Source organism: Lissotriton vulgaris, chromosome 2_1 (assembly GCF_964263255.1).
Source record: "Lissotriton vulgaris chromosome 2_1, aLisVul1.2, whole genome shotgun sequence".
Taxonomy (NCBI): domain Eukaryota; kingdom Metazoa; phylum Chordata; class Amphibia; order Caudata; family Salamandridae; genus Lissotriton; species Lissotriton vulgaris.
Genome location: NC_141687.1, coordinates 2,121,445,644 through 2,121,465,284, shown reverse-complemented (window position 1 = coordinate 2,121,465,284; position 19,641 = coordinate 2,121,445,644). Strand labels below are relative to the sequence as shown.

General features: G+C 45.7%; 1 protein-coding gene across 3 annotated transcripts in view; it reads right to left on the bottom strand.

Annotated features, from left to right (window-relative positions):
- MAPDA (N6-Methyl-AMP deaminase) overlaps positions 1-19,641 on the bottom strand; it is a 146,471-nt gene that overhangs the window by 85,475 nt on the left and 41,355 nt on the right. For all 3 annotated transcript variants that reach the window (XM_086958401.1, XM_086958403.1, XM_086958402.1), the window contains exons 3-4: positions 18,995-19,055; positions 17,949-18,036 (exon numbers count right to left, since the gene is read on the bottom strand). In XM_086958401.1, coding sequence (XP_086814527.1) covers positions 17,949-18,036; positions 18,995-19,055 — 149 coding nt within the window. The remainder of the gene's footprint in view (positions 1-17,948; positions 18,037-18,994; positions 19,056-19,641) is intronic.

The window sequence follows — 19,641 nt, the reverse complement described above, 5'->3', positions numbered from 1 at the left end:
CCGCCCCAGACGTTGCCTTTCTGACCGAAACCTGGTGGAACGACTCCTCGGCGCCCGACATCGCCATAGCCATCCCGGACGGCTACAAAATCACCCACAGGGATCGTGCCAACGGAACCGGAGGAGGAATAGCCATCGTCCACAAGTCCACCCTCAAGGTCGCCACCCACGCAGACGACACACTCAACACCGCCGAAAACACCTGCACTTCCGGATCCACACCGACCCCAACACCACCCTCAGAGGAACACTCATTTACAGACCCCCCGGATCCCGGGCTCAGTTCAGTGACTCCATCGCCGACCTCGCCAGCACCCACGCACCCGCCTCCATGGACTACATCCTCCTCGGGGACCTGAACTTCCACCTCGAGAACAACAACAACGCCAACTCTGTCACCCTGATCGACAGCCTTGCCAATCTCGGCCTCAAACAACTCGGCACCGCTCCCACCCATGCCGCCCGCCACATGCTGGACCCAGTCTTCGCCTTCGACCACACCACCGAACTCAACCGCACCGACCACCGCTGCGTTCATTTCACCTTTAAGAAACCAGCCACGCACCACCGCACCCAACAGCTGCCTCACCGCTGCTGGAGCAAAGTCACAGAAGACCGGCGGATCACCACCCACGCCCAGAACCCACCCACCGACCCCACCAACCCAGACGCCCAGCCCGCATCCTCAGACAGTGGATCGACGACTGTGCCAACACCCTCGCCCCGCTCAAGAAACCCTCCAACAGCCATGCCAGCAAGAGGGCCACCTGGTTCACCAACGAGCTCCAGACCTCCAAACGAGCATGCAGGAAACTGGAGAAAATATGGCTCCACGAATGCACACCGGACAACCACGCAGCCCACAAGGACGCCACCCGCAGACATCACCACCTCATCAGATTAGCCAAGAGATCCTCCTTCAAAGACCGCTTGGGCAACAACACACACGACAGCAAAGAGCTCTTCAGCATCGTAAACTCTCCAACCCCATCGCCAACGCCAACGACATCCCGCCCTCACAAGAACTGTGCGACTCACTAGCCATCTTCTTTCACCGCAAGATCGCTGACATCCACGACAGCTTCAACACCACAACCGCCCCGACTACGCCAGACTCCACCTCCCTGGTGAACACCACCAGCGCCATCCGCCTGACCTCCTGGTCCAACGCCAACGACGACGACGAGACACGCAAGGTCATGAACTCCATCCACTCAGGATCTCCGTCAGACCAGTGTTCACACCACATATTCAACAAAGCAGACGCAGCCATCGCACCCCAACTACGGAAGTTCATCAACATCTCCTTCGAAAGAGCGACATTCCTGGAAAGCTGGAAGCACGCCTAAATCAAGCCCCCCCCCCTCAAAAAGCCCAAGGCGGACCCCAAGGACCTCAAGAACTTCCGGCCCATCTCCCTGCTCCTGTTCCGAGCAAAGGTCATCGAGAAAATCGTCAACAGGCAATTGGCCCGCCACCTGGAAGACAACATCTTGGACCCGTCCCAGTCCGGATTCAGACGAAACCACAGCACCAAAACAGCCTCATCGCTGCCACTGACAAAATCAGGCGCCAACTAAACAATGGCGAAACATCAGCCCTCCTCCTCCTGGACCTGTCGGCCGCCTTTGACACGGTCTGCCATCGCACTCTAAAGACACGCCTCCTAGAAGCCGGAATCCAAGAGAAGGCCCTTGACTGGACTTTTTCCCCGGCAGAACCCAGAGCGTCCGCCTCCCACCCTTCCGATCCGAAGCCACAGACATCATCTGTGGCGTCCCCCAGGGCTCATCCCTCAGCCCGACGCTGTTCAACATCTACATGGCCCCCCTCGCACAAGTGGCCCGCCAACACGACCTCAACATCATCTCCTACGCCGACGACACCCAGCTCATTCTCTCCCTCACCAAGGACCCACACACCACCAAAACCAACCTCCACGAGGGAATGAAGGCCGTCGCCGACTGGATGAGGAGCAACCATCTGAAGCTGAACTCTGACAAGACGGAGGTACTCCTCCTCGGACCCACCCCCTCAGCCTGGGACGACTCCTGGTGGCCGACCACACTGGGAACAACACCAACACCCACCGACCATGCACGCAACCTAGGATTCATCCTCAACTCCTCCCTCTCCATGGCTAAGCAGGTCAACGCCCTCTCCTCCTCCTGCTACAACACCCTCCGCATGCTCGGCAGGATCTACAAGTGGATCCCGACCGAAACAAGAAGAACAGTGACACAGGCCCTCGTCAGCAGCAGACTGGACTACGGCAACGCACTCTACGCAGGAATCCCAGCCAAACACCTACAACGACTACAACGCATCCAAAACGCCTCCGCCGGACTGATCGTCAACGTCCCCCGCCGCAGCCACATCACCCCCACCTGAGAGACCTACACTGGCTCCCCGTCGACAAGAGGATCACCTTCAAGCTCCTCACCCACGCAAATAAAGAACTCTACAACGCCGGACTAGCCTACCTTAACAGCAGACTCAGCTTCTACACCCCCACCTGCCAGCTCCGCTCCGCCAGCCTCCCCCTCACCGCTGTCCCCCGCATCCAACGAACGACCTCCGGTGGCAGATCCTTCTCCTACCTCGCCGCCAAGACCTGAAACACACTCCCTACCCACATACGGCAGACCCAAGACCTACTCGCCTTCAGAAGACTCCTCAAGACCTGGCTCTTCGAGCAGTAGCAGTACCCCCCCCCACCCTCCACCCCCTCCCCTCAGCGCCTCGAGACCCTCATGGGTAAGTAGTGCGCTCTACAAGTACTCTGATAGATTGACTGATTCTGTTTTCAGGAAGTTCTATTTTAAGCCTCTGACAAATGCAAGTTCGCTGTTGATAGAGGGGCTTTGAACTTGCATAATATTAGCCTCCGGTCTTGCCATAAAATGTAGATTTTCATCAGCATTGATGGACAGAAAATATGGATTTTACACACACAGAGACTAATATTATCACTACTCTCCCTACCCTTGTTGGTAACAGTTGTTTGTTCTTTTTCAGCTCGTGGACAGCAATGAAAAATGAAGAAGGAGTTTATACTATTTTGGATTATTTGTTTACTTGTTTGAATTTAGACTCAAAGACTTTGATTATTTTACTGCTGCACACAAAGAAGGAAGAGTCATGGATGTTCTGGCTCTTTGCTAATGTTCTAAATAACTTTTGTTGTGTTCTATGTTCTTTGAAGATGCTGCTGTGGGTGGTGCAATAAAGAGGATTGCATAATATTAGCCTCTGTGTCTAATACAATCCAGATTTTCTGTCCCTCAAGGCTGATGAAAATCTACATTATCTCAGGGCTTGGTAAAGGATTAAATGATCACATATTTACTCAAGTTCTAAAATAGGGATTTGGGTGCATTGAGGAAAGAAAATGATTGCAACACATATGTACTGCTTATTTGCTATTTATTGATTAACTGAACTTGGCTACACCATTCCTTCCTGCAGGAATCGTTATTTGTTTGCTATCCCTGCTGGCCCCCGTTAAGTAATTCATTTGTTACAGCAAGATGGAGGCACGACATTTCAATATGGAGGAGCTACTATTTTTATATGCATTATTCTGGCCAGGTTACATTTCTTTCTACAGAAACACACTTAAATGAATTTAAGGCAGTCTCTCAGAAGAACTCCAGGCCAATCATTCCTTACACTGGGAAAGGATGGTGTTCCCTCTCTCCACTCTACAATTCAATGCCAACACATACATTCCTCCTGTGAACAGGCATGGCCAGAATCATGCAGGGTGTCAAGAGTATAGGGTGAACATATGTAAGGTAGGGCCTTCTTGGTGTTTGGGTTATTGAATCTAGTGCATCATAGGGGTAGAGTGCTGGTTTTGAAGAGTATTCTGATATTTCAAAAATATGTAATTGCCTGGCAAAATAGTCCCTTGCAAGGTTTAAGTCATATATGATGGACCATTGAAAGACATCATTAGGATGACAGCGACAGGGCAAGGGATATCAGGTCAAGCCGACAATACAATTAATAAAATGTGCTCAGAATAGTCAGAAGTTCAAAACATGTAAGGATGCTAGTTGAAAAGAAGACAGAGGTCTTTAGAGGGCAGCATGCACTGTAACTCTTATTCTTTATTGCATGAAAAAAACATAATAATGTAATACATGATAAACACACATGCAATTAAACCGTCCTCAAGCATCCATGGCAATTTTATTGATTAAAACCTGTTCCTCAAGCCGAAGGAGCCCCTTTCCCTATGCGAGAACTAGTACATCAGAAGGTGCAATGGCGTAAATGGTTAAAGTGTGGATGCTCATTTTAGAGTCCTGGGCAGTGCAGGGACAGACTGAGTAAGCCTTAGGGCCCTGATAGATAAAAATATAGTGCTAATTATAAAATCAAAGAGGGATAAAATCTAAGAAGGTAGTGTGACCATTAAAACACAAGTCTATTTTATGAGATGAGGTGCAGAAGCTCATTTGAGAGCACCACGGCAGTGCATTATGAACCATAAGGTGCGCGTGCAGATTTATATAATCTAGTTTTATAAACATTTATGTACAGATATGCTAAAATCTAGTGCAAGCGTTAGGCAAAGAAGCAGCAACCATTATAAAGAAGAAAGTCCAAAATGCTCATTAAGAGGTCTGAGGCAGTGCATTTTTATAGTTAAAGTGCGAGTGCTTACTCCTTAGGAATCCGAGCAATGGGTATTATGGAATTTAGACATGAGTGCGAGGATGGGTGCAGAGATTTGGGAACATTTGAGGTGTGGATGCACATAATAAAATCAAGAACAATACTATCTTCACAGGACTGTTCCCGCCTCCCAACCTTCAGCTAGATTCTTGGCCGCAGACTTCTGATCAAATCTCAGTAGGAACCTAACCATTGCACAGTTCAGACCAATGTCCAATGGATCAAAACAGGCCAACACCGCCTCCCTACATGGTTTTATGCCTCGCTCTCTCAACTTCTGGCACAGGAGCTCACGTCGATCCCCAATACCAGAACAGCAGAAGCATAAGACGTGAACAATGTTCTCCGGCTCTTGTTTGCTAAGCTGACAAGCGTCTTGCCATGGCTTTCTTCTCTATGGGCGAAAATGTCCTCATAAGGGTAATAGTCCTAGCCTACATTTCAGGAAGTGTTCCTTGGCCTGGTTGCTGTATGTTTTGCTTAGGTATCCCTGTGGTTTTAGCCTGGTGTAATTTTCAAGTGTCATCCACCCATGACTGCACTTGGACAGTCTTTCTTTGTCTTTAAGCATTGAAAGCAGCTGTGTGCTGCATTTGGTTGTATTTTTGTACTCCACGTGGCCTAAAAATGAGTCCTAGGCACTTGTTAGGTCGAGAGAATGCAAGGCCTGATTTACGTAGTCCCATGCCGGAGAGATCGACCTATTTTCCTATTCGTGCCAAAGGAACAGCCCAAGGAACCCGCCCCTGACTTACTTAGTTTATGACAACAAATCTCAAAGGCTTCCTTCCGAGCCAATTACTGTTTGGTAATGCCAAACTCGAGCCTAATTTATACAGGCGATGTGTTTGGTGGTAGTTTTTTTTTTTTGCTTTATTCGGTTTGTAAAGAAATACAACCATATAGCAACATACACATAAAAGAAATTTAACACAATACTGAATCAGGCTATCACAAAAACAATCTTACATAATAGCGCTCATGATAGAAACATTTAACAGTATTAATAGTGCATAGTCATTGGGTCATTCAAGTTTGGCTAAGATTTTAACAATCCTACGACCTTTAATTATGTGCAAATATGCAATTTAAAGTGCTAAATATTGTCTCTATATTAGTATATGTGCAAATTGGCAATTCTAAAGTGCATATGCAATTAGCAGCACCTAGACTAACTATTAACTAAAAACAATGATAAATGAGATAAAGTGCAAGTGATAAGCCAATCCTACGATAAATATAATACAGTAGCAGCAATTAGTCCAACAAACATATGTGTGCAAAATACAAGTACGTAATTCAGCAGCATCAAATTTAAAGTGCATAGTACATTTAGCAGCTGGAGAAATTCATATAATAATTGATTTTCTTGCAGAGATACATTTTAAAATATAAGTAGCCACATAAAAGCATACATCTGAGGACTCTAGGTTAAACACTAGTGTCATTGCCGTTTGTAGATGATGCGTATTATATTTTAAAAAGATGGGTTTCAAATAGTATTTCCTTAAAAAAGTATAAAAAGTACAAGACAACATAAAGTGACACGTGCTCTGTTTTGATTTGCCATCACATGGGCATACACAAGTTCCAGGTTTTTTAGGCACAGGAAAAGCCACAAGGTGATGCACAATTCCTAGGCGGAGGCGGGTTAAAACAAATCGATGGGAGGGAATACTAACTGTTAAAAAATAAGATTGGAAGCCTACATTAATATTATATTGTTGGTAAAGATTGAATGTACTCTGTTTAGTATATTTTTCCATCCTGGTCTCTTCTGTAAATTTCATAAACGAGACCTTCAGTTCCCGCTTTGATAGAATAGGGTCCATTATTAATTCATTATAAATGTCCAGTCCATATAATGTTTTATACCAGTGATGTATATGCTTCAGCCAGGGAATGTTCGATCGGCGATCAAGTTTGATACAATCTGTTATGTCCTGCGTAAACTTGGTTTCCTCCTTTGCTCATATTGAGCGCCACAAGGATAGAGGGCGAAGGGCAATTAGATCATTGATATAGTACATATCTAATTCCTTATGTATTAGCTCAGTTGAAGCCATAACTGGAGCACTAATTAATCTTTTTAAAAACACATTCTCCCTCACCTGGATGGATTTGGTACACTGTACATCATACCCCCATACTCCAGCTCCGTATATAGCTGAGGAAATGCATCTAGCATTAAAAAGGGTTAGCATTTCACGAATTCTGCGATCCCCTAGTTTAGCAGCAAATCTAAAAATACAGTTTGTATTCCGGGCCATTTTAAAAAGGACACTGTTTTGTTCATTAGTCCATTTCCCATTACCCGAAAAGGTGATGCCTAAATAGCAGAAACTATTAACAGGTTCTAGTTTCTCTCCTTCTAAAAAAAAAAGGTTTGTGTTTTCTAGGTTTCTTACCACAAACCATGGTAACCGTCTTCCCTTTGTTGATTTTCAAATTCCTTTTCTTAATAAAAATATGGAATTGATCAATTAATTGTTGTAGTCCATTTTGTGTCCTAGAAAGGAGGACCGCATCGTCCGCATATAAGAGGACTGGGACGGGTTTACCATTTATAGTTGGAGCATCTGCATTAATCAATTTCAGAAATGTATCCACATGGTTAATAAAAAGTGAAAATAGTAAAGGGGCAAGTACGCATCCTTGACGGATGCCTCTCTTAACTTCAAAGAAAGGGGTACACTCTCCATCTATTCCAAACCTTACTTTGCTTGATAAATTACTATACAAGCGAGCTAGCAGATGGATAATTTCAGTGGGGGCGCCCATTGTTAGTAGTATGGGCCAGAGCAGTGCGTGTTCCACCAGATCGAACCCGGAACTCAAGTCGGCGAAGCATAAATAAAGATTACCAGGTTTGGCTTTGGTATACTTGCCGACTATGAGTTCCAGGTGCACGCACTGCTCCATTGTTCCTAATCCCCTACGAAACCCATACTGCACTGGGGACAGAATGTTATTCTCCTCGGCCCAGGCTTCCAATCTCACTAATAGGACTCGACTAAGGATTTTAACTGTCGAGTCCAAAAGAGAGATTGGACGATAATTCCTTGCCTCTGACCTGGATCCTTTTTTATAAAGGGGTATAATAATTGATTGGCCCCATGTCAGTGGTAAATTATCTTCCACCGCAGCATTGAAGTAACGAGTTAGGATTGGGGCCCATAATGTTATTTCGTGTTTATAAAAATCCATGGGTACCCCATCGGGCCCGGGTGCTTTACCACCCTTACTATTTTTAATTGCATCTGTCACTTCATTTAAAGTTAAAAACAACTGCATTTTCTTCCAATTAAAACATAAGGTAGACCCATCAGATTTAAGTTCAGAATAATTAAAAATCTCAGAGAAATGTGCAATCCATGCAAGACAGCTGACATGGGAACTGACCTCAGGAGTATTTTCATTCTTTAAGAATGGGCCATTTATCGTTTCCCAAAAGAGTTTATGGTTTTTAGTTGCAGCGGCCATATCAAGTTTATTCCAGGCCTCGTCCTGTAGCTCCCTTTTCCTGGTTGACAGGGCCAGTTTATAATTAATACGTTCTTCTCTGACTCTTTCTTTATTTCTAGGTTTAGCATTAAGTACACTTTTTAATCTTTTCAGAGTCTCGGCACAATGTTTGTCAAACCACACAGTTTTGTTTCTTTTAACCCTTCTATTTCTTTTTAACAGGGAATTTTCAACTGTGCATGTAATTTTCATAAAATTGGAGAGAACATCAGGCGCTATCACATTAGGTGCAAGGCAGTATTCAACCTCTCTGGTACATTTACAAATAATATCCTTTGTTAGTTTATTAGGGTCAATTTTAATCCATTTAAGTCTCGTACCATTTGGTCTTTCGGCGGAAATCCCGTGAACAGCTTTACCGTTCACAACGCTTTTTTGACCCCAGCCCATTAACTCCACAGAGATGCTGTTGTGGTCACTCACAGGCTGCTCTATTACCCAGACATTGGTGAAAATTGAGCTGCTGGACACCAGAATATGGTCAATATTGGAATGGGCATCTCTCCCCCTAAAAGTTGGACACATTTCATTATTTTTGTTTTTTGTACAATCAAGCAATTCCAAATTGAACTTGGCTATTAGATTATTCAGTGCGCTGCCATAATTACTGTGCGGGAAATGATTAACATAAACACAGTCACCCCCTACATAATCCTCGTGGTGACCAAATATCCCCTTCCGAGCATATCTGCAGGCTTGGATGTTAAAATCACCTGCCCACAGAATTACAAAATTGTTCTTAGAGAGAATGATTGCAGCTTCAATAGCGCGTTCGACATCGGGAACAATCATATCACGTTTAGGGCCCACAATATTATTATAAAAATTTACAATGATTAGATCCTTACCATGGCTATGTTTTAGGCGCAATATAGACGCATGCTGACAGACTATAGAGTGTTCCCCAAGAATAAATTCTGTCAATTTACTTGAAACCAAAGTCAGTAGACCTCCCTTAGCTCTACCAGCTTTGGAAGCTACTGCTGCCACATTGTAGGAGGTGTAACCTTCAACTTCTATTAGTCCTGTATGCCATGTCTCTTGTAGACAAATAATGTCATAACCACATATGATGAAATTGTCCCAAAATGGGGTACATAATTTAGAGGCAATTCCGGCTATATTCCAACTATTAAATACAAGAGAGTCAGCATTACTAGTTCCTGTACTTTCGGGGTGATTAGACAAGAGTGAAGCTTCAAAGCTTGCAATCGGAGTAACATTAGCATTATCATTTGTTACAGTTGGTTCATTATCTACAACATTGCCTGTACATAGCACAGTATGTGATGAAATTAATTGTGACTCAGTTATATTATTTACACAGCTGTGTGGAACAGTGTGATGTTATATTCATGATTCGATGGCATAGGTGCATGTAAAATCAAATCTCTCGCCCATTCTGTAGTCCTAAAATTTATAATTATGCAGTCCCCGTCTCCTTTTTATTTGGCCCTACCCAACCTACCCTCTGTGTAGTTATAATCTCTTCCGCACCTCGTATTGGAAACCCACAATTTTTCACCAACCAATACAAGGTCTTATTTTTCAAGGTTTCTTGATTTTCAAATTGGTTAGGCAACAACTTGGGGACATTCACGAGTATCGCTACAAATGGTCTGCAATCAGATGGCAAATTAATAGTGGCTGGGATGACATTATTAATATGGCGCCTCGGTACAGGTAGGCTCTTGTAGGTGGAGGCGGATTCATTGATGTTTCTTTGGCCCCATCTACTTTTTGCCCACATACTACCTTGGGGGTGGTGGTTGTTGGCCTCTGCCTTCCACTTGTAGAGGGTACCGGGTTTCCCTTCACAATGGGCACACTAGGAGTACGATTTACTGCACTTGATTTACTATTACTCTGGTTCCCAGAATTTAAATTAATTGAATGAGGTCTGACTTGTGAACCCAGTTGTTCTAGGACATCCAAGTTAGCTATTCCCAGTTTCTCTAGGTTTTCTATTTTTTTACTTAGAATTTCTAGAGATTCCATCACTGGTGCAATATAAGTTTTTACCATTTTCTCGAGACATTCTTTAACTGCCTCGACAGTGTTTAAAGTTTGCATTTCCAGTAATTTTATATCTTTTACATGTCTCCCTCCACTGTTCTGCTGTATCTCACCTTCTCTTTCATTGGTTTCTAGAGTTTGTATGGCCCTCTTCTTTTTTCTTATATATGTTTTAGTCTGTTTATTTATTATTAACCTTTTTCGACTTTGGGTTAATTTCCTTTTTGAGGGTACAGGCTCACAGTCAGTTTCACTACTTAACAGACTGATATCACTGATTTGTACAGTTGGAATGACAGAATTAGTAGCACAGCCATCCAAATCCCCATTAGTTACAGACACAACACTAGGTATTAGGGGCTGTGGTGATATGCTGGCTGACAGGTCAGGTGTTATAGACAGTCTACTCTCCCTAGTACAGGGAACAGTGGGTCCTAAAAGCTGTGGTACATCAGATTGAATTAAGTCATACCTTGGCAGCCCTGCAAATGATTCCAATAGAAGTGAATCATGTGACATTGTTGTTTCATTTGGAACGCTAACATGTGTATTAATAGTTTGTGACGTTTGATTTATTAAACACATACTCGCTGGTAATGATAATCTTCTTTCCGTACTTTCAATAGCATTAACAACAACACCAATTGTTTGTTTCAGCATCCTATCAATTGCAGTTAAAGTGGGTAGAGGGGTTGGCGCGAGAGTTTGTTTTCTTGAAGTTGAGCGAGTGTGCATAGGTGTTTTTTTGACCGCCACCCTACTTTTACTTTTGACCTCCATCAGGCCTGTTACCCACTATTTACTATATAAGTTCACAAAGAGGGGTTGAATACCTTAGGTAAGTAAGGAAAGGTAAATGTCAGGGGGGTGGCCCGGTCCGGTCTCCTGCGGGCCTCAGAGGGCCTCAGAGGGCCTCAGAGGGCCTCAGAGGGCCTCAGAGGGCCCGCCCTTTGCCCGGGCTTAGCCCGGCGCGTCCCGCCCCGTCCTCGCGGGACGAGGGAGTGGGTGGGTCTTTATGCGCCTCCTGGCGCTGTGCAGTGATGGTTGGGGAGGCGTCCTGGAGCAAGGGCTGATGTGGGCTGTAGTTGTTTCCCCACCCGACCGGCGGAGCCAAGCCCGGCCAGCCGGAAGTAGGCGATGATGGAAGGCAGCGGAGCAAAGCCCGGCCGCCCGACAGCCGCAACCCACAGGCAGCGCACCTCAGCGGAGCCCCAGAAGCAGAGGTAGGCTCGGCCGGCGCAGCTTACAAACAGACCACCACCCGGTCCTCAGCAGTGGGTGGGTCTCTATGCGCCTCCTGGCGCTGTGCAGTGATGGTGGGGGAGGCGTCCTGGAGCAAGGGCTGATGGGGGCTGTAGTTGTTTCCCCACCCGACCGGCGGAGCCAAGCCCGGCCAGCCGGAAGTAGGCGATGATGGAAGGCAGCGGAGCAAAGCCCGGCCCGCCTGACAGCCGCAACCCACAGGCAGCGCGCCTCAGCGGAGCCCCAGAAGCAGAGGTAGGCTCGGCCGGCGCGTGCAGCTTACAAACAGACCACCACCCGGTCCTCAGCAGTGGGTGGGTCTTTATGCGCCTCCTGGCGCTGTGCAGTGATGGTGGGGGAGGCGTCCTGGAGCAAGGGCTGATGGGGGCTGTAGTTGTTTCCCCACCCGACCGGCAGAGCCAAGCCCGGCCAGCCGGAAGTAGGCTATGATGGAAGGCAGCGGAGCAAAGCCCGGCCCCCCCACAGCCGCAACCCACAGCCAGCGCGCCTCAGCGGAGCCCCAGAAGCAGAGGTAGGCACGGCCGGCGCGTGCAGCTTACAAACAGACCACCACCCGGTCCTCAGCAGTGGGTGGGTCTTTATGCGCCTCCTGGCGCTGTGCAGTGATGGTGGGGGAGGCGTCCTGGAGCAAGGGCTGATGGGGGCTGTAGTTGTTTCGCCACCCGACCGGCGGAGCCAAGCCCGGCCAGCCGGAAGTAGGCGATGATGGAAGGCAGCGGAGCAAAGCCCGGCCGCCCGACAGCCGCAACCCACAGGCAGCGCGCCTCAGCGGAGCCCCAGAAGCAGAGGTAGGCTCGGCCGGCGCGTGCAGCTTACAAACAGACCACCACCCGGTCCTCAGCAGTGGGTGGGTCTTTATGCCCCTCCTGGCGCTGTGCAGTGATGGTGGGGGAGGCGTCCTGGAGCAAGGGCTGATGGGGGCTGTAGTTGTTTCCCCACCCGACCGGCGGAGCCAAGCCCGGCCAGCCGGAAGTAGGCGATGATGGAAGGCAGCGGAGCAAAGCCCGGCCGCCCGACAGCCGCAACCCACAGGCAGCGCGCCTCAGCGGAGCCCCAGAAGCAGAGGTAGGCTCGGCCGGCGCGTGCAGCTTACAAACAGACCACCACCCGGTCCTCAGCAGTGGGTGGGTCTTTATGCGCCTCCTGGCGCTGTGCAGTGATGGTGGGGGAGGCGTCCTGGAGCAAGGACTGATGGGGGCTGTAGTTGTTTCCCCACCCGACCGGCGGAGCCAAGCCCGGCCAGCCGGAAGTAGGCGATGATGGAAGGCAGCGGAGCAAAGCCCGGCCGCCCGACAGCTGCAACCCACAGGCAGCGCGCCTCAGCGGAGCCCCAGAAGCAGAGGTAGGCTCGGCCGGCGCGTGCAGCTTACAAACAGACCACCTGTTGAAAGTGTGACCTATATATTTGAAGTATAATTTCATCCGGAGTGGCACAACCGCCCCTGAGCACCTCACTCCCAAAGGTCAGAATGCGGAGGATCTTAGTTTGCGCCACATGCAAAACTGGCATGAGCGCGGGACATTTATGTTGTAGAGAGTCCTCAGGCCATAAGCCTACGCATTACCTTTCTTCCTTATATCCTCTAGTTGGTCAAGGTATCCTCTATTCCCGTTTAAATAAACTACGAGCTACTTGCAGATTTGGTGATGTTCAAGTTGGCCAATTCCCCCCAGAACTTTCCCCAGTCCACCCTTTCTAATGCGGATTTGTAGTAGATAAAACCTAAATAAACCGGTGCTGGTTCATTTTATAGGCAGAATAAAATCAACAAAAGACATGATGTTTGATGTGGTCCCAGGGTGTTTGTAAAGCCAGTTTAATTTGGGGGTAAGATAATGATGTGCTGGCATATGGGCCAAAGAAAGACAGGCTAACTTAACATGCTCCAAATAGAGTCTGACTTTGGGATCTTTACAACATCCGCACATCGTCGCCTAGAAGCTCAGATCCCATAACAGAAGGACAATGGATGAGGCCAGATAGAAGTAAAATATACAAGCCAGCTCCTGCTAATCCATCAAGGTGCAAGACCTCAGGATCTACCTGGACCAAATTGAACAGTATGTGTTCTACTGCCGGGATGAATCTGAAAATGAGTCAAAGCTTTTAGCTGAAAGCAGCGCAGCTAATTGTTCAGAGGACAATATGGATAGATTCACTGTTCATATTTAGGTTCCATACTTCCTTCACTTTAAACTGTGCAGTGAAGTCTTCAGAATGAATACCAGTTCACCAAAGTGCTGAATCCAAGGACTAAATGTAGGTGTTAGTACCTAGCAACTTTGCTTATATATTTCTGTCAAGGACATATAGTACATGAACAAACAAAATGCAGGTTGTTGATATATGAAACTGCTTGTTTTTTAAGTCTGAATTCACCTGCAGCTCAAAGTTCATTGGTACATACAAATACCATTGAATAACTTGTTTCAGATTATCTGATATGCCAAACATGAAAAAGGTTTTTTCTCTTACAGGTTTGGCATTTTATAACAACTGTTATTTGGCAATCTCCATGCACCTTTAACAGCATGTCTGTTTAATGGTCTGGCATCATCTCAAAGAATATGCATTCTCTATGTGGTTGCCATTCTGAAAATATAAAAAAGTTCAAATAATTCTGCATCTGTGATTTCCATGAGCAGATTACACTAATAATTTTATTAAATAAACAGCAGGATATGTTCACTTCTACTGCTACCTACACCACAAGGTTTGTGGCTACTATAATGGAGCGAAGTGGAGGGACGCAGAGTAGAGGGACGCAGATTGGAGGGTCATAGATTGTCAAAGTTGCTTGGAGTAGAGTAGGGTGGCGTAGAGTGAAGTACAATGGCTTAGAGTGGAGTAGAGTGTTGTGAACTGTCAGTGTTGAGTGTTGTGGAGAAGAGAGTCGTGGAGAAGAGTGAAGTAGAGGTTTGTGGAGAGGAGTATCGTAGAGTGAAGTGTAGTAGATTGGAGTGTGGTCGAGTGGAGAAGAGTAGAGTGGTGTAGAGTGGAGTGGAATGCCATAGACAGTGAAAAGGTGTAGAGTGGAAAGATGTAGAGTGGCAGGGCTTAGAGTGGAGAGGTGGAGATAGTAAGGAAGTGGAGTAAAGAATTGCAGAGTGGAGTGGGGAAGAGTGTCGGAGTGGGAGAGAGAGGAGTGGCGCAAAGTGGAATAAAGTGTCGTAGAGTGGAGCATTGTAGATTGCAATGTAGTGGAGTGGTGTGGTGTAGAGTGGGATAGAGTGTCCTAGAGCAGTGTTTTAGAATGGAGGAGAACAGAGTGGAGGGGCATAGAGTAGTTTAGATTAGAGTGACATGGCGTAGAACAGAAGGGCATAGATCAGAGGCACATAGAGTGGAGTAAAGTGTCAAAGAGTAGAGTGGAGTATTGTAGCGTATAGTTGACTAAAGTGTCAGAGGGGAGTAGAGTGGAGTAAAGTGGCATAGAGTGCAGTGGATTAGAGTGGCATAGAGAGCCGTGGAGTGGATTAGAGTCATGGAGTAGAGTCGTAAAGTAGAGTGGCGTGGAGTGAAGTACAGTGGCCTAAATTGGTGTGGTGTATTAGAGTGAAGCAGCGTAGAGTGAAGTAGAGTATCGTAGGGTGGAGTGGAACAGAGTGGAGTGGCAGAGTGTAGGGGATTAGCGTAGAATGTCGCAGAGTGGAGTAAAGTGCTGTAGAGTAGAGTACATTGGAATGCCGTGCAGTAGAGAGGAGTAGGAGTGTTGTAGGGTTGCAAAGAGGTCTGTAGAGAAGCACGGAGAGTTCTGTCACAGAGTGGCATAGAGTGAAAGGGTGTAAAGTGTCGTAGAATGGTGTGGCACAAAGGGGGAAGAGTGGCATGGAGTGGTGTATCAAGATGTAGAGTGTAGTGGAGAAGAGCAGAGTGGGATAGAATTGAGTGCTGTGCAGTACAGTGGTGTTGAGTGATGTTAAGTAGCATACAGTGTCGTACAGTAAAGTGGCATTGAGTGGAGTAGAGTAGCATTGAGTGGAGTGTCATAGTGGAGTAAAGTGGAGTGTCGTGGAGTAGCATGTCGTTGAGTGGAGTGGCATTGAGTGGAGTGGCGTTGAGTGGAGTGGCATAGCGTGGAGTAAAGTGTCGTGGAGTGTCGGAGTGGTGTGGCATGGAGTGGTGCAGAGTGGAGTTGTGTCGTAGAATGAAGTGGCGTTCAGTTTTGTAGAGTAGTGAGGCGTGGCATGTCAGAGTGGTGTAGCATGGAGTAAAGCAGAGTGGAGTATAGTAGAGTAGAGTGGCATAGAATGGAGTAGAATGGTGTAGAGTGGCATGTAGTGGTATAGAGTGAGTGGAGAGGCGTAGAGTGGCACTGCGATTATAGACAACACATTTTAAATCAAATTGACCATTATATTGGCACACAGAGTTTTACTGATAAAACTATACAGCGGACAAACAATAATGTGTAGAAATGCCGTCACCTAGTGTTTTGATCATATTAAAATATTTGTTTCCAGCACACTACAGAACTACAAAAAAGTCCTTCATTTGTCCTTTCCTAATTCTGATATATTCTGAAATACTTGCACAGTTCAATTACAGACATCCACATTTTGTTTTGTGCTAGAAAAAAACCTTTCCTTTACACACCCAGATTATATGATAAATCCTCTAACTTGAAGTCCGAGAAAGAATAGTAAAACCCGAGCTCCCTCGGATGACGGAGCCTGACATTTGACCATAGAGATGGTTTAAAAGGGATCTCATGGGAGCCTATGCCCATTGGCGATCGGCGGGATGTCGTTGCCTCTGTCACATCTATAGTCCGGAGGGTGTGCTCTCCTTCCCACTCTTCAGACAGGAATACAACCTCCCCCGAGACGGAACGGATGCGAGACGGAACGGATGCGCTACCTCCAGATCCGCCACTGGCCACTCCAACCACAGGTGAAGGAGATGGCGGACAGGCGCCTTCAGCCTTCAGCCATATGAGAGATGGCTTCTATCCCGCACCACAGATACTAAATTAATATCTGATCTTTACAAATTCCTTCAACCGCAATCAACTCACCTTTATAACCCGGGCAGGGAGCGCTGGGAGCGGGAGCTGGGCAGGACCCTGAGCCACATAGAATGGGACCAGATTTCATACAGGGCACGCCATTCACCATACCACACCGGAATTACAGAGCCACTAACTAAGATCACCACATACTGGTACTACACCCCGGAACGAATAGGCGAGATGGACCGTAGCAAGGATAAAAACTGCTGGAGGGGCTGTGGGCACACAGGCACACTACTGCATATCTTGTGGGACTGTCCCCTGGTACAGCCGTACTGGACGCAAGTGATAGACGACATTGACACACACTTTCACACTGAACTACCATGCTTTCCTACCTACATTATACTTGGTCTTCCTAATCCCCTGACATACCCTTTGCGCTCACGTAGGGGACGCCAGATAGCTATCGCACTAGGCTCCGCTGTACAAAATATCCTAATACACTGGCGCACTACCACGGTCCCCTCCACTACAGGTTGGCTCATTCGACTGTGGTGTGTACTAGGGATGGAGAAGATGTCGCTTACTCTTGCCGGGGATATAGACCAATATGAAGATCTTTGGCAACCGTTCCGCTCACTATTGGTTACTGAATTTAGAGAACTTACCTGCCCAAGGTACCTCCGCTTGTTGAGACTCACCGGTCCCGAAAGGGAGACCTCATGAGGTGGGGGACAGAGGGAGTATACGACAGGATTTGGCGAGAGGAAGCTGAGAAGGACAGTTCGAGCACTGGACAGGGGGGCGAGGGGAGGGAGGGGCAAGGGGGTTTGGGGGGTGGGGCTTTCGCCTAGTTGGCATTATGTTATACCTCATGTCTTTCCATCTTGCTGTAGGTTGGGAAGTGTCTGGACTACTATGCTCATTCTGTTGAGAATTCTCATAACCCTTCCCACGTTTATGATTGATGAGGGCTATGTAATACTTGCATTGAATACCTTGTTTTCCAGGTGCAGATTTCAAATAAAAAGATTTATACCTAAAAGGGATCTCATGTACTGTCTTTTTATTTACATGCTTCTCCTATAAAAATATAAGATCCATCGATTGGAAACATACCCACAGTACCTATTTCCTAACCCCATGATATCATGGTATAAAGTTCTACATCATGATAGAAAGGTGCCATTGTTCCCGTGTGAACATCGCAGGTAAACGATCTCACTGCCTTTTGGTCACTAAGAGTGAAACAAGAAAAGCCCTGAAGATGGGGCACGCCTTGCAATGTATATAAAAGGTTTCACATGTCTGGTAAACATATTTTAAGGACAAAAGCGTTTTGATAAATAATTGTATGATGTGTGTTGGAGAGACAAAGGCAGGTTTCAACAGAAGGTGGTAACACTAACCGGGGTAATAAAAAGTGATACCTCAAAAAGCATTGGAATAAAATATTGTGTGCGACCTGTTAAGGAAATTTTTTGTATCCCGTTCAAGTCATACCTGTAGAGGATTCCTCTCTGGGCGTGCTCCTTAATTCAAGATACTGGACACCGTCATCAGCAAACTCTTTAATTACATCTTTAGTCACCTTTAAATAGCAAGGGAAGAAAGACGGAATCATGAAAAAGAAACCCAACTAACTCTCTGCTCAGGACAGACTAGAATCGCCAGTACCGTCATTCCAGGTAGATATTTTTCTCACACCGTCATACATATCGCAGATATTAAGTAATGTATATCGCACAGACCTAAAATTGAAGGCTTACCGCCTGATTCATCAAGCAGAAATCCGGTCGCAAAGGGCCAGATTCTGAGAATCTGGCCCTGTGCGAGTGCGATTTTTGCATTTGGGATTCACCATCCCAAATGCAAAAATCGCTAATTGCGATCTCGCAATTTTGCGAGGAATTACATTTAAGGAATCTCTATTTGAGATTCCTTAAATTCAATTCATCATCAAAATATTATTTGCGAATTCGCAATATCTGGCCGCAATTTACCGCGAGGTCAGACCTCGTGGTAAATTGCGAAAACTCAGAAAAATGCATTTTTCTCAGTTGCATGTTACACACACACATGTCCTTTGGACATGTGTGTGTGCAACACCTGTGTCAAATATCATTTGAGGGGTGCTACAGGGTGTCCTTTGGACACCCCTGGCACCCTTCAAATCGCTATCTTATTTGCGATTAGCAAATTGCTAATCGCAAATAAGGAATACTCCCCATTCCTTCCTATGGGCCTTATGTAGTTAGTAAATCTCATCGCAAGTTCATGCATACACCTTAGGCGATTTATTTTTTAGCTTTACAACACATGCAATAAAAGCAAGAATTTCCCCCAAAATAACATCACAGAATATATTATCAAATTTCCGTTTGAAATTATACTACGACACGTGGTTTAAAATGCATTCATTTAAAACAGTCTATAAATCAATCACCTTTTACTGAGCCGAACACAATTATTTTGAAATTTCATGTCCTAAAATTGCACTCCCTCGCCAATTGAATCAACTGGATAAGAGAAACTAAAACATAACAAACCAGTAATATATCTTCTGCTGTTGTGGTGATCTGATGTATAAGTCGAAACATCTGGAAACATCTACAAGAAAAGACAACATATTCTAGGTCTATATGAAATTACTAAATCATTATGTAATTCTGCACATCATTTAATGAAATAAACGAGCGTTACTGCTGTAAAATATAATACTTTATTTAGAATGCTACATGAATGGAACAAGGCTATTTGTCACACTTTGAAAAATCCCATTTATTAGGTTTTCTTATACGGTGAACAGATATATGGTTATTTTTATTCATAAGAGAACTGCGATCGTCATACATGAATTCGAAAAGAACATGCACCAATAATTGGTTTTATTAATAGAACCAAATGTAACTTATCAGCATTATATGAAAACACTAATCAATATGAACGTGTGGTGCAAATGAAGCATGACAAGGTAACTACTTCCCATGCTTCCCTGATATGCACAATTAATTTTTTTTAACAAGCATTGGAAATGCAATAGGTCTCGCATTAGGAAAGTTTGAGCGATTGGTATTGTAAATGACACTTTTTTTATTTATGTGTTGGTTTTGAAAATAGCAAAATTAATAGCTTTGTCAGTTACAATGTCAATAGTTTTAACTTTCGCAAATGTGACACACACAGATAAAACGAA